Source organism: Miniopterus natalensis, chromosome 9, assembly GCF_054644295.1.
Source record: "Miniopterus natalensis isolate mMinNat1 chromosome 9, mMinNat1.hap1, whole genome shotgun sequence".
Lineage (NCBI taxonomy): Eukaryota > Metazoa > Chordata > Mammalia > Chiroptera > Miniopteridae > Miniopterus > Miniopterus natalensis.
The window spans coordinates 11,656,819-11,670,892 of NC_142089.1; the positions used below are offsets into that span (position 1 = coordinate 11,656,819).

The 14,074-nt window shown below is 55.6% G+C and overlaps 1 protein-coding gene across 1 annotated transcript; it reads left to right on the plus strand.

Annotated features, from left to right (window-relative positions):
* Positions 1 to 398: 398 nt before the first annotated feature.
* On the plus strand, positions 399 to 8,884 carry TAS1R2 (taste 1 receptor member 2). The gene is made up of 6 exons (XM_016214571.2): positions 399 to 601; positions 2,432 to 2,732; positions 3,955 to 4,728; positions 5,402 to 5,611; positions 6,603 to 6,726; positions 7,889 to 8,884. Exons 1-6 carry the CDS (start codon positions 420 to 422, stop codon positions 8,815 to 8,817), a joined length of 2,520 nt encoding a protein of 839 aa, XP_016070057.2. The 5' UTR covers positions 399 to 419; the 3' UTR covers positions 8,818 to 8,884.
* Positions 8,885 to 14,074: the final 5,190 nt, after the last annotated feature.

Below are 14,074 nucleotides of genomic sequence, written 5' to 3' on the forward strand. Positions count from 1 at the left end.
CGCATGTCAGGCCAGTTCGGCCAGGCTCTGAAGCAGGGCTCCATCTGCCAACCTACTGTGTCTACTGGTGTGATCACCTATGTCCTTTACTCCCAGAAGTTTGAAGCGTCAGAGGGATGCGACTTGTCCTCGATCATGAGGCAGGAAGCCAGGGCCAAGTTGGCAAGACATGCTCACTCTACCTCCAAATGGGGTTCTTCCAAAGCCCCCAGGCCGCACTGCGCCCTTAGAAGGGATCCTCATTCAGCCCCCTCCCCCTCCCCAGAGCCCTCTAACCTCTCCACCTGTCCAGGTGCTCTCCCCACCCCGGGACAGTGGCCGGGCTGTCACTATGTAAATGTCTGTGCAAATCCCCTGGCGTCAAGCGGCCAGCTCTCTGGTGAGGCAGAGCCACCTCTTGGGACGCCCACTTCCCAGCCATGGGACCCCAGGCCACGGCGGTCTGCTCCCTGCTCTTTCTGCTACAGGTCCTGGCTGAGCCGGCTGAGAACTCGGACTTCAGCCTGGCTGGGGATTACCTCTTGGGAGGCCTCTTCACCCTCCATGCCAATGTGAAGGGCATCGTCCACCTCAACTTCCTGCAGGTGCCCAAGTGCAAGGAGTGAGTCTCCAGTGGGAGGGTGGATGTGGTGGTGAGGGTGAGTGGGAGCCAGGGCTGGTCCTGTGGTCCTTGGGAGGCCAGGCCAAGACTGAGGGCTCAGAAAGCGCCTCCTCATTCATTGCCAATCCCCACCCTGGAGCCGCCTCGCTGGCCCCCAGAGAGGCCCCACACTGGCCATTGTTACTGAAATCTTTGGTCATTGTGTTTGGAAACACTGAGACCTGGGTTGTCCCAATGCCACGTCTCTTACCGTAAAGAGTTATAGGGTGTTTGAGGTTGTAAGACCATGTCTGAGAGACCATCAAAACCACCCCACCCTCTCTGGCAACTAGGGGACTCCCAGTGAGTCCACGTCGAGGCCCAGGGGAGACGCCAGCTGTCATACCTTTGGAGGCAGAATGTGGTTCTTCTGCAGCAGGTTCTCAGATGGGAGGGCGCGGTTTGCCTTTTCCCAGGGCTGTGGTGAGGTGGGCAGAGGAGCTCCCAGGACCGGAGGGGGCTTTCTCTGCCCTCCCTCCCCTGTGAGCCCCTTGGGGTGGCAGCATCACTCGGAAACTGGGTGGGCCATCTTCATGCCAGGATGAAGGCCGGATACTGGAGCCAGCCTAGGATTAGAAAATAGTGGCAGTGAGCAGAGAGGGCAAAGGCATCCTGGGGGAGGGAGGAAGGAGGAAGGGTGCAAAAGGCGGCTGAGCACTGGCTTCTATGACGTTGGGAAGACTACGTGCCGGCTTGAGAACGGTGAGGGCGATGGTACCGGGATGGTACTAAGCAGGATGTTAGATGTCCTGACACCTATGAGAATGGCAGGGAGTCCAGTGAAGTGATGGCGATGATGGTGGTGATGATGGCAATGGTGGTGTATTGATGGTGATGGTGGTGGTGATGGTCATGGTGATAGTGGTAGTGGTGGTGATGGTGGTGGTGGTCATGGTGATGATGATGGTGATGGTGATGATGATGATGATGGTGTTGGTGGTGATGGTGGTGGTGGTCATGGTGATGATGATGATGGTGTTGGTGGTGATGGTGATGGTGGTGATGGTGGTGGTAGTCATGGTGATGATGGTGATGATGATGGTGATAGTGGTAGTGGTGGTGATGGTGGTGGTTGTGGTGATGATGATGGTGATGATGATGATGGTGATAGTGGTAGTGGTGGTGATGGTGGTGGTTGTGGTGATGATGATGGTGATGATGATGATGGTGATAGTGGTAGTGGTGGTGGTGGTGGTAGTCTTGGTGATGATGATGGTGATGATGATGGTGTTCGTGGTGATGGTGATAGTGGTGGTGATGGTGGTGGTAGTCGTGGTGATGATGGTAATGATGCTGATGCTGATGATGCTGATGGTGGCGAGGTGTCCTACTGATGGTGATGATGGTGGTGGTGAGGGTGGTGGTGGTGATGGTGGTCATGGTGATCATGTGGTGACAGTGATGGTAGTGGTGATGATACTGGTAACAGGAAGAGTAGGTGATGATGGTGACAGTGGTGATAATGATGATGGAGGTTATAGTGGGTAATGGTGGCCACACTGATGGACATTGGTAGAGTGATGACAGAGTCCAGAGTGGTGGGTGGTCATGGTGGCAGTAGTGGTGATAAAGGTAGTGACTGATGGTCGCCACAGAAGTCATAGTGTCAGGGGTGGTCCTAGAGATGACGATGGCGATCCTAGAGATGCGGTACCAAATCTTCTGGAGCGGCTGCTTCTTGAGCAATGCCTTCCTTGGCTCTCCGTTGGCATATAGGAGCCCCAGGCTGGCTCTCCCCTGCCTCCCCCTCTCATTCTGGACCTGCTTCCCCCCCCATTGCGGCCCCTCCAGGTACGAGACAAAGGCTCTGGGCTACAAGCTCATGCAGGCCATGCACTTTGCGGTGGAGGAGATCAACAACCACAGTGGCCTGCTGCCCGGCGTGCGGCTGGGCTACGAGATGGTGGACGTCTGCTACGTCTCCAACAACATCCAGCCTGTGCTCTACTTCCTGGCGCGGGAGGACTATTACCTGCCCATCCAGGAGGACTACAGCCACTATGTGCCCCATGTGGTGGCTGTCATTGGCCCTGATAACTCTGAGTCTACCATGACTGTGGCCCACTTCCTCTCCCTCTTTCTCCTTCCACAGGTAAGGCCCCTGGGCCCTAGGAGAAGGGGCTGGAGATTGTCCAGAGAGCTCACTTCCCCCCACCAGTCACCGGTGGAGGTGGGTGGGTTGAGGTGGGAGCAGAAGCAGGGTCAGGACATCAACCCCAACCCTGGGAAAGCAGCCTGGCCTATTGGTTGAGAGCTCAGGCTGTGGGGGCAGACACTTGGAGGTGCATCTTGGCTCTGAGTCATGCCCATTGTGAAACCTTGAGCAAATCTTCTGAGCCTTGGTTTCCCCAGCTGCAAAGTGAGACGATAAGAGTTCTATCCCAGGACTGGCTGACGATTAAAGTGTTTAACCTGTGCAAGAGTTTCCAGCACACAGTAGGTAGTCAATAATGTTACTGTGGTTATGTAGAGCATCTTGCACAAGAATAGAAACTCAGAAAATGCTCAATATTATTCTGTGTCGTTGCCTAGCACAGGGCCTACCACATAGTAAGTAGGTCCTCAAGAAAGTGCTGTTATTACTACGATTATTATCACCATTACATTATCATGATTGAAAGTGCCTAGCCCAGAACGGGCATAAAGTATCTGTTCATTAAAGAGTAGCTAGCACTGGACTTGGCACACAATAGGTAGTCACACATTTTGTAATTTTTTTCTGTTTTTTAAAAAATTGATTTTTAGATAGAGGAAGGGAGAAAGAGAGCGAGACATCGGTTTGCTGTTCCACTTATTTGTACATCACTGGTTGCTTCTTGTGTGTGCCCTGACCGGAGATGGCACCCGCCGTCTTGGTGTATCAGGACAACACTCCCACCAACGGAGCTGCCCGGCCAGGGCCTTCGCTGCTGTTTTATTATGTAAAGCTTCTAGCATGGGGTCTGACACATAGTAGGTACTCAATAAATGTTCGTATTCTTATGTGGACCATCTGGTCTAGGACTGAACTCACTTTTTCATTCATTTAACAAATATTTATTAAGCACCTACTATCCCTGGTACTGTTGTAGGCGCTGGGGATACAGCTGGGAACACAGAGCTTGTCTTCTACGGGGAGAGACAGACAGTAAACGTAAATAAATAAGTGATTTAGGATGTTAGCGAGTCAGAAGTGCCACGGAGAAGAGGAAGAGTGGAGCGGGGTAAGGAGATGGGGCATGTGATGGACAGGCGGAGTGGGTAGAGGTGGACTGCAGTTGGAAACTCGGTGGTCAGGTGGGGTGTCCGTGTCCGGGGCCCCTGCCCTCCCGCAGGTCACCTACAGCGCCATCAGCGACTACCTGCGGGACAAGCAGCGCTTCCCTTCCCTGCTGCGCACGGTGCCGGGCGCGGATCACCACGTGGAGGCCATGGTGCAGCTGATGCTCCACTTCGGCTGGAACTGGATCGTCCTGCTGGTGAGCAGCGACGACTACGGGCGCTGCAACGGCCAGATGCTCAGCGATCGCCTGGCCCGCAGCGACATCTGCGTCGCCTTGCAGGAGGCGCTGCCCACTCCGCAGCCCAGCCAGGCGGTGACGCCGCAGGAGCGCAGGCGCCTGGAGACCATCGTGGACAAGCTGCAGCGCAGCTCGGCCAACGTGGTGGTCGTGTTCGCCCCGGAGCTGGCGCTGCACAACTTCTTCCGCGAGGTGCTGCGCAGGAACTTCACCGGCACCGTGTGGATAGCCTCTGAGTCCTGGGCCATCGACCTGGGCCTGCACGACCTCTCCGAGCTGCGCCACGTGGGCACCTTCCTGGGCATCACCACCCAGAGCGTGCCCATTCCGGGCTTCAGCGAGTTCCGCATGCGCCGTGCCCGGGCCAGGCCACCCCCGTCCAACAGGACCCGTCTGAGGACCACCTGCAACCAGGAGTGCGACACCTGCCTGGACACCATGGAGGCCTTCAGCACCGTCCTCACGCTGTCCGGGGAGCGTGTGGCCTACAGCGTGTACTCGGCCGTCTATGCGGTGGCCCACGCGCTGCACCGCCTCCTGCGTTGCAGCCAGACCAGCTGCTCCAAGGAGGTGGTCTATCCCTGGCGGGTGAGAAAGCCGGGGCCCACGGGCAGGCACGGGTCTTTGCTTGCGGTGGAGAGCGCAGGGAAATCCCACCCCCACAGCTCTAGTCCCTCCATCCCTAGGTGGGTCTGGGCCAATGGGTGGGAGAGGCCATGGGGCATGTCCTGCCTCCCACACATAGAACCTGAAGTCCTTCAAGGTGCCAAAACAAATGTCCCTTTTCTTTATTTTAATCCCCACCATCCAAGACAGTCTGGAGATTCAGGTGAAATTCCATGGAAGCAAATCTACAAACAGCGCAGGCCCCGTGCCCCCTGCAGTCTCTCCAAGGTCAGGGCCTGGGGAATGGGCTTGTGGATTCCATTAGCACTCCAGGTCCCGGGTTCAGGTTTAGGGATCATTGTCCCAGAAGATAGGGTTTTTTTGCTCCTGTTTTGCAGAAGAAATTGGGGTTCAGAGAGGCTAGGCGACAGGTCCAAGGCCTCATAGCAAGTGGCATAGCTGATGCCTAAACCCAGAGGTACCTGACTCCAGAGCCAGACCTCTCAGCCACTTGCCTCCCTGATGCCACATTTACAGAGTCCTGGTGCCCCCATTTCACAGATGTGGAGATCAAGGTGAGCGAGTGGCAGATTGCTCCCAGGCCTGGCCCGAGCTCGGATGCCAACTCCACTTCCCTGTTCTCCGGCCCCTCTAGCTACTTCAGGAGATCAGGAAGGTCAACTTCACCCTCCTGGGCCACCACATCTCCTTCGACCAGTATGGGGACCTGCTCATGCCCTTAGAGGTCATTCAGTGGCGGTGGAACCTGAGCCAGAACCCATTCGAGAGCATCGCCTCCTACCACCCTGCACAAAGGCAGTTGAAGGATGTCCGCGAAGTGTCCTGGCACACCCCCGATGGCACGGTCAGCTCTCAGGGACCCTGGGGGGGGGCTATGCAGGGGTGGCCCAGCCCTTTTTATCAAGAAGGCACCCGAGATTCATTACGAATGGCTGGTGTTGTCTCTATTTGTGGGTGTCCTGTCCGGATCCTTTCTTCTCACAGTTGATTAAGAATTGGAAGTTCAGGGCTTCCTGGCTCCTCAGGACTGTGGGGATCAGGGACTTTGCAAAGTAAACGTTTACTGGACACACGTGTGCGAAGGACTTCAGTTCTCATGTCAACCCTGAGAAATGGATGCTACTATTTTCCCTATTTTTATGGATTAGAAAACTGAAGGCCCAGACGTGCCCTCTTCCCAAACAGGCCATTCCGCTCCTCTCCTTTGCCCCACCGCTCTTGCTCTGTCCTCTACTTGCAATTCATTCATTCATTCAATAATCAATCATTGGAGGCCTCCTCTGTGCCGGGTACTCCCCTAGGTTCTAGAAATTCAGCAGTAAAAACAATAGACATGGTCACCGCCTACCTGCTCTTGTTCAACTGAAAATCCCGCTCCTCCATACAGGCTGTGTTCATTAAGACTCTTTGTCGCAAGTGACAGAAAGTGACGTAAGCAAAATGTTAATTTATTGGTTTCAGTAGAAACCTCTAGGGGTGGAGGTGAGGCTTCAGGCAAGGATGGATCCAGGGTCTCTGCTGTCTCCGTCTCTCAGATTCGTCCTCAGCATGTTCTCCGCCCTGGAGATAAGGTGGCTGCCAGCAGCCCCAGAGTCACATCTGTGTTCTCAGCAGCCTCCTAAAGTCTCTGTCTCCACAGTTGGGGGTGCTGCTAGGTCTCAGCAGGCGAAACAGAGAAGGTCTCTACAGAGGTCCAGTTTTAATGGCAGTCTCAGCACCCCGCCCCCCACGGGGCCAGGCTTCCCTCCCCTGAGCATCTGCTAGCTGGGGAGAGTAGGGAGGTCCTCAGAGTGCGGGGAAGGAGGGCTCAGGCTCTCATGCCTTCCTCCCTCCAGGTCCCCACGTCCACCTGTTCCAAGGACTGCCAACCTGGGCAAAAGAAGAAGTCTGTGGGCATCCACCCCTGCTGCTTTGAGTGCCTTGACTGCCTCCCTGGCACCTTCCTCAACAAAACGGAAGGTAAGGCTTGCAGGCTGGCACCCACCCTGCCCTTGCCTCACCCCAGGGGTCTCCAGGCCCCTCCCCCTTTGGCAGGGTCTCTGGGTCTCCCTGAGGCAACATAAGTATCCAAAGGCCAGGGACTATGTTTGATTCCACTTGTATCTCCCCAATACCTGGTGTAGGAACAGCATCCAAGCAGGCGGAGCTGAGATGGATCTGGATCCACACACAGAGGCCACGGCCCAGGGTGTCAGGCCAGGGGGAGTCCACTGGATGACGGACGGACGGACGGATGGATGGATGGATGGATGGATGGATGGATGGATGGATGGCTCTGCCAATAAAAGAAACATTGCTGGCAGACAGGGACTGTATCCGGTTTATCTCTGGCCTCCCAAATGCCTAGCATAGTTCAGAGCATGTAATGGTTGCTCAGTGACTATTTCTTGGATGACTTTGTTGAATGGAAGAAGTAATGAGCATCTCTTACTATAGATCAGAAACTCCAGCAAGGTGGGGACAATGTCCTCTCTCTGTCCACGTCAGGGTTTAGCACAATTCAGAGGTGGGGCTCAAATTATTTTTTTCATGACTTCACTGATTAGTAAATTAATTGGATGCATACGCCTGCCAATCAAAGGACCTACTGTGTGCTCAGCAGAGCACAGGGTACAGAGTAGCTGCTCAACAGAAGTTTGTGAGTGATTTCACTGGCTGTTCTCTCCCAACTTGTCAGTAGCCTGAAGGCAGGGGGTGGGGTTTATCCATCTCGGTGGCATCCCACCTGAGTGGATGCTGCTCAGAAACATATTTGCTGAATGAATTCTTTGAATAAATAGTTGAATCTCTCTACCAGAGAGTGAGGTCTTGGAAGGAAGGAAGGAATTACAGTTGTTTGGCTCTGAGACAAGGAGACTTCGGTTCAGATCCTGCCTCTGTAACATCCTAGCTCTGTGACCTTCCCTGGCTGAGCCTCAGTTTTCTTTATCTGTGAAATGGGGCTGCTGTGAGGATTTGATGATCCAGTGGGTATAAGCGACTCAGTGAGTGTTGGCCATGACTGCAGGGGTCACCCTTAGCTCTCTCTCTCCGTCCCTGGGGCCTGGTCCAGGGCAGGCCCAGAGGATGTAGTACTGGGAAGGTGGGTCCTGCTGACAGGAATCGCTGTGGGCTCTTGCAGATGAATTTGAATGCCAACCCTGCCCAAGCACCGAGTGGTCCCACAGGAGAGACGTCTCCTGCTTCAAGCGGATGCTGGTCTTCCTCAAGTGGCACCATGCGTCCACCATCGCCGTGGCCCTGCTGGCGGCCCTGGGCTTCCTCAGCACCCTGGCCATCCTGATCGTATTCTGGAGGCACCTGCAGACGCCCATGGTTCGCTCAGCCGGGGGCCCCATGTGCTTCCTGATACTGACGACGCTGCTGGTGGCCTACGTGCTGGTTCCTGTGTATGTGGGGCCACCCACGGTCTCCAGGTGCCTCTGCCGCCAGACTCTCTTCACCATCTGCTTTACCCTCTGCATCTCCTGCATCGTCGTGCGCTCCTTCCAGATCGTCTGCGTCTTCAAGGTGGCCCGCCGTCTCCCGCGCGCCTACAGCTACTGGGTTCGCTACCACGGGCCCTATGTCTTTGTGGCGGTCATCACGGCGCTCAAGGTGGTCATCGTGGTGGGCCATCTGCTGGTCACGCCCACCAGGCCCACCGCCCGCGCCGTCCCTGATGACCCCAAGATCATGGTCCTCTCCTGCAACTCCAGCTACCGCAGGGGGCTGCTGGTCAACACCAGCCTGGACCTGCTCCTGTCCGTGGTGGGCTTCAGCTTCGCCTACATGGGCAAGGAGCTGCCCACCAACTACAACGAGGCCAAGTTCATTACCTTCTGCATGACCTTCTATTTCACCTCTTCCATCTTCCTCTGCACCTTGATGTCTGTCTACGAGGGGGTGCTGGTCACCTTCCTGGACCTCTTGGTCACTGTGCTCAACCTCCTGGGCATTAGCCTCGGCTACTTCGGCCCTAAGTGCTACATGATCCTCTTTTACCCGGAGCGCAACACGCCAGCCTACTTCAGCAGCGTGATCCAGGGCTACACCATGGGGAGGGACTAGCGCTGCCCCTGGGTTAGGGCCTCGGCGTCGGGGGGCGCGGGTCCGGGGCCTTGCTCCTTCGAGCGACCCCTGACTGTCACCGCAGCGCCCTGGCCTCTGATTCGGCGGCCCCTCCAGGTTCTCTGCATCCTGGATGTTTCTACCCATCTCGTCATGGATGTCGAAAAATGTTCACACTTGGTTCCTTTCCCTCAAGCTGTTTGCTTTGCCAGGCACTGCCACCCCTAGAAAAAAACGACCCAAGGTGACTTATTGGTCCCCGAGGGCAGAGTTTGATTTAGCAGCCTACAGCCGCCATCTGCTGGCCGCAGCCCGTCTCTGCAAACTGGCTCATTCCCTTCACTGCGCTCGCGGAGGGCGTGGGGCTGGTGTGGGCCCAGGTCACGCTGTCCCGGTGCCACCCGCTAGCTGCCCACGTGTCTGTGCCTCAGCTCCCAGGTTCCCCCAGACCTCAGGCCCAGGCTTCTGTGTTATCTCTGAACAACGGCTGCACACTGGGCGCTTCCGAAATGCTCGTGGATAAACCTCACTTGGGTGAAATGAATGAGTTTTCTTCTTGCTTCCAGAGGTCCCTGAGAAAGCACATGTGGAGTCAGAGAGACCTTGGTTTGGATCCCAGTGTTGCCACTCTGAGCTGTGTATCTTGGGCTAGTTATTTACTGCCCTCGAGCCTACCCTTCCTCATCTCTAAAATGGGAACAAGAGCTGCTTCACCAGACACACTGTGTGTAGGGTGCATGTAGTAGGTCCTCAGTAAATGCCAACCACTGCAAATCCACGTGACCCAGGGACCATCGGGAACAAGATAAGGTAGTGTTTCCTTTTTACACCCAAATGACCTGGCCTATGCTCTGGTCCATGGTACTAGTCTCTGTTGGAAATTAGCTCCACCCCAGCAAATTCTGGGGGTTGTCTTCAGGGCACTTGGGCCTCGTGTGTGCCCCAGAGCCAGTGTGTGCCAGGACCCTGTTGGAACTTGGAGAAGCTGTGCTGCTGGGCGCGGCTGTGCCTTGCTGACCACCTCCAATGGTGGGCTCCAGTGGCAGGAGGGACCCTGACTTTTTTGTCCGGGGATCAGATCTGGCCTCTCCTAGCTCACCAGGGAGCCAGAACTTCAGTGCTGAGGCCGCCAAACTGCTGCCCAGAGAGGTTAAGGGTCCAGCTCAGGTGCACCCAGCTCACAAGGGGTAGAGCAGGTGTCCGAACCTCACCGCACTCAGGCAGGAAGACAGGGGCCCTGAAGAATCTGTTCCTGCGGTGCCATGGCCTCCCCAGAACTCCCGGGGGGGGGGGGGGCGTGGATTTATAGCTTGGCCAGCACCAACCCTGGCAGGAGCCACTTCCAAGCTCACCTGCAGCCGGGAGGGCAGGACAGTCCCGGCTTTGTCCTGGATCGACCTCTTTCACCCTGCAAGGTGGTGGGTGGCAGGGTCTTGGCTGGAATCACCAGGGATTTGGGGGGACAGCCTTCCCATTTTGCAGCCGCTTCCGCAGAAGAGCAAGGACAGTCCTGTTCCTCTTCTTTGCGCCTCTTTCCAGAGCCTGGCACGTGGCGGGGGCTCCGTGAACATGGGGAAGCGGCTAAGTCACTGCGGGATTCCACCGCCTTCGCCTCGTCACCGGTCCCCTCAGACCGTCGCATCGTTAACTCAGTTCCTCCCCCACGGCCCTGGGTGCTGGGTGCTGAGAAGTCTTCAGAAGCACAGAACAAGTGTTTGTACCTACAGCCGATGGCGATGAGGACAGTAGCTAACGTTTATTATCTTCCCTCAAAGCTGTGCCTCTTGATCCATTTATTCTCACCAAACTCTGTTAGTTAGGGACTGTTAGGACCCTTACCTTACGGATGGTGAGAAAGGTGCGGGTGGGGCACCCGCAGTCACGGAGGGGACTCGGTCTCCCCGCCAGGCCACTGTGTGCCGGGGCTTCGGATTCAGGGAGGTGGTGGAGGCGGTGACCAGGGAAGGCTGCGGGGGCAGCTGGCATTTGGAAAGAGCCTTGCAGGACGGAGAAGTGTTTGGAAGGCAGGAAGTTAGAGCGAGAGAGACAGGCAGGGGCCAGAGCAGCAAAGGTGGGGTGCAAGGAGGCCGGGGCAGCTCGGTGGGCGCACATGGCTCGGGGTGGCCGGGTTGTCAGGACTGAGCTTGGAAGGATACCTGGGGCTAGATGCGGGGGACCCTGACCCTGGCACTTGGGCCCTGTCTTCCCTGATGGCCACTGTCAGCGTCTGGGCACAGGCTGGCTTGCCCCTCTCTTGGGCCGCCTGACCTGCTGGCAGTCCCTCTCTTCTGCGACCAGCCTCCTCTTTGGATGGGTCCTCTCCCCACAGTCCTGGGCGTTGGCCTGGCCTGGTGGGCAGGAGACTGAGGGGAGGAGACCCCGAGGGCGGCCTACCCCTGTGCACAGCCCTTGTCTCTTCCCTCCGCTTGCTTCCCAGGGGAGCCCAGAGCTCCCGGGGAGCAGCTCTGCATGTTCTGTCCCTGGATGTGCCCGTGTCCCGTCCCCCTCGCCCTCGGGACCAGATTGTCAGAGGATCAGCGAGTTTTAAGCTCTTAATTCTCTTTTCTTGCATGCTTCTGATGCCTTGGTTTAAAGTTTTTAAAGTGATAATGACCTCATTTCCCTGGCTGTGCCGCCCGGACCGCCATCAGAGAGAGAACCTTGGAATCCCACCGGCCTCAGAGGCTCTGCTCACACCTCCTTCTAGAGCCACCCTGAGCTCAGATCATTATCCTTCCTTGTTCCCCTCCAGTGATGGGAGGCTCACTGAGGGCAATGCCAGTTATGAGAAAATTCTTCTCGGATGGATTCAAAACCCAACCATCAGGGGTTTCCATTGATGTCCTCCCAAGGGTGGTGGTGGTAGGTGGTCCTAGGGAAGCTGACCCTGTCCTGGCTCCAGGGCGTGGAGCAGGTGACCTAGGCCAAGCCCATCTGCACATGCCCTGCCCCTGGATGCTGTGATTGACTCAGGGGTGAGCACATGACCTGGGTTGGACCAATCAGAGGAACTATCAGGATTTTGCTGGGACAAAGATTCTTTCTCTAGGGACAGACAAGGCTGTAGGCCCAGGGGCTGGGGCAGTGCTTGTGGGGCCATAAGGCAAGTCAGCCGTGGAGGACAGCTGGACCTTGCAGAAGACAGCGTGGAGGAAGGAAAAAATCCAGGTCCTTGGAACCTTTTGAGTTGATGGATCTTGCCTGAAGGTACCCCCACCTCTGAAGTCTTTCATTTTGCAAGTCCAGTAATGTCCACTATGGGTTAAGATGGTTTGAGTTTGGTTTTCTGCCATTAGCAACCCAATACGTCTTTATCCTACTGAAGAGGAAAATGAAGCCCAGAGACACTGATTAACTTGCTCAGGGTCACCCAGCTTGTAAGTGGGGGAACTAGCATTTGGGCTCAGGGGGAAATTTGGAGGGTGTAAAGCAAGTGTCTTCTCCTTGATGATCTCTTTTTTTTGGTCTAAAGTTCCGCAGTTGCCCCTAGGGCCTGATTTTGACACCATCTCAGTCCTCTCCAGTAGTGCCACATGGAAGGAGCTGCCAGGAGCTTGGGACCACTTGGGTGCAGTCCCATCTGGGCTCGCTCTATAACCAGAAGCAACAGTTCCCTTGACTCTGGGAATAGGAGACGAGGCTGATTGTGCCTGGGCCTCGAATCTCTGGACCTGCCCCCGTGGGGTGGGGTAGTGTCCAGGGTGGTCCAGGAGAGAAGGGCGGGCACTGCCTCCCCTCCTGCAGAGACGAGGAAAGTGCAGGGTGTTCCATACAGTAACGTATAGGCCCATCTGCTTCCAGTTAGCAGCTCCGGGGGAGCCTAATTGGCAGATCAAACCGTTCGATGTTGCAGGTTAGATAAGTAGTTAGAAGAGCCCCAGCGGAGTCTGACACTTTGGACGGAGCCCAAGCCCTGAGAGTCCGACCACCGCGGGGCCCGGGGTGCTAATGTGAACCAGACCCTGGTGCATGGAAGCGGGAGGATATTAACAAGTGTCAAAATCTGTGAAGCGTCTGCACAGATGCAGCCCTGCCTCTGCCCCATGCGACGAGGGGCCACAGCGGCTCCTGAAACTGAACCTTGAACGTTAAGGAGGAGATCTCAGAGGGTGGTTTCCTGACGCTGGCTGTGGCTGGGGACAATCCAAGAGCCCATGGTCCTGCCCTGGCAAAGAGATGGACTCTATGGAAAGCTGTTGGGCTCAAAGTGGGGAGACCTTATGTTTTCTTGTATAACCTGCGGGTAACATGACACGGAGGGACTGGCTCTAGCTGTGTGGTTTTACCTCTCAGAGCCTCAGCTTCCCCATCTATAAAATGGGGAGAAACAATCCTGCCTCGCTCAAGGTGGAAGGATTCAGTTCAGATTCCAGCTTTTCTAGTTACTATCTTAGACATGCTACCTGACCTGCCAGAGCTTTACTGACCTCACCTGTAAAACAGGGTGAATAACAGGAGCCGTCTCATCAGGGTTGTTGTGAGGGTTAAATGAAATGATACCTGAGAAGTACTCAGAACTGTGCTTGGCCCATAGTCAGTGCTGTGTAAACGCTACATGTCGTATTAGTCAGCATTTGATCGGTTATGCTTCTGTGACAAACATCCCCTGGATCTCAGTGTTTTATAAAAACCAACGTTCCTTTCTCATGTTATAAGGCAGCTGTGTCATTCTGGGATCCGGGCTGAAAAAGCAGGTCTTGTTTAAAACTTGGAACTCTCACAGCAGAGGGAAAGGAGCCATGGTAAAAACACAGAGACTCGAAGCTTCTACTTGGGCTGCCACATGTCCCTTGTGCTCATGTTTCAGTGGCGAAAGCAAGTCGCATGACCCCGCCTGATGTTGATGGGGTGGGGAAATATATTCTCTCAGAGGGCAGGGCCGAGAATGTGGGGATGGCAAGGTGATAGGCCACTGTCATGATTGTGTTAGCACAGGGCCATTAGGACGTGAGGCTCATTATGCAGATGCTTTGTCATCAGTTTAGTTTGGACTGTGGCAAAATGGTGAGTTTTGAAACTTTGTCATTAAAGTGGTTCTTGGCTGGAGAGAGCTGCCTTGCCCAAGGTTACCCACCTTCCGGTGGGGCAGCTGGCATGGAGTGTGGGCAGCTATGAAGAGCTATTCAACCTTCAGAGGTCCTTGTGGGGTCAGCTGAGACCTTCGTTGAGATGGCATTGAAGCCCAGACTCTCGTTCTGCCCAATCCCTCTTCTTTCCCTTCCCTTCCACAGGTGTTGACCCCAAGGGCACGCCCAGT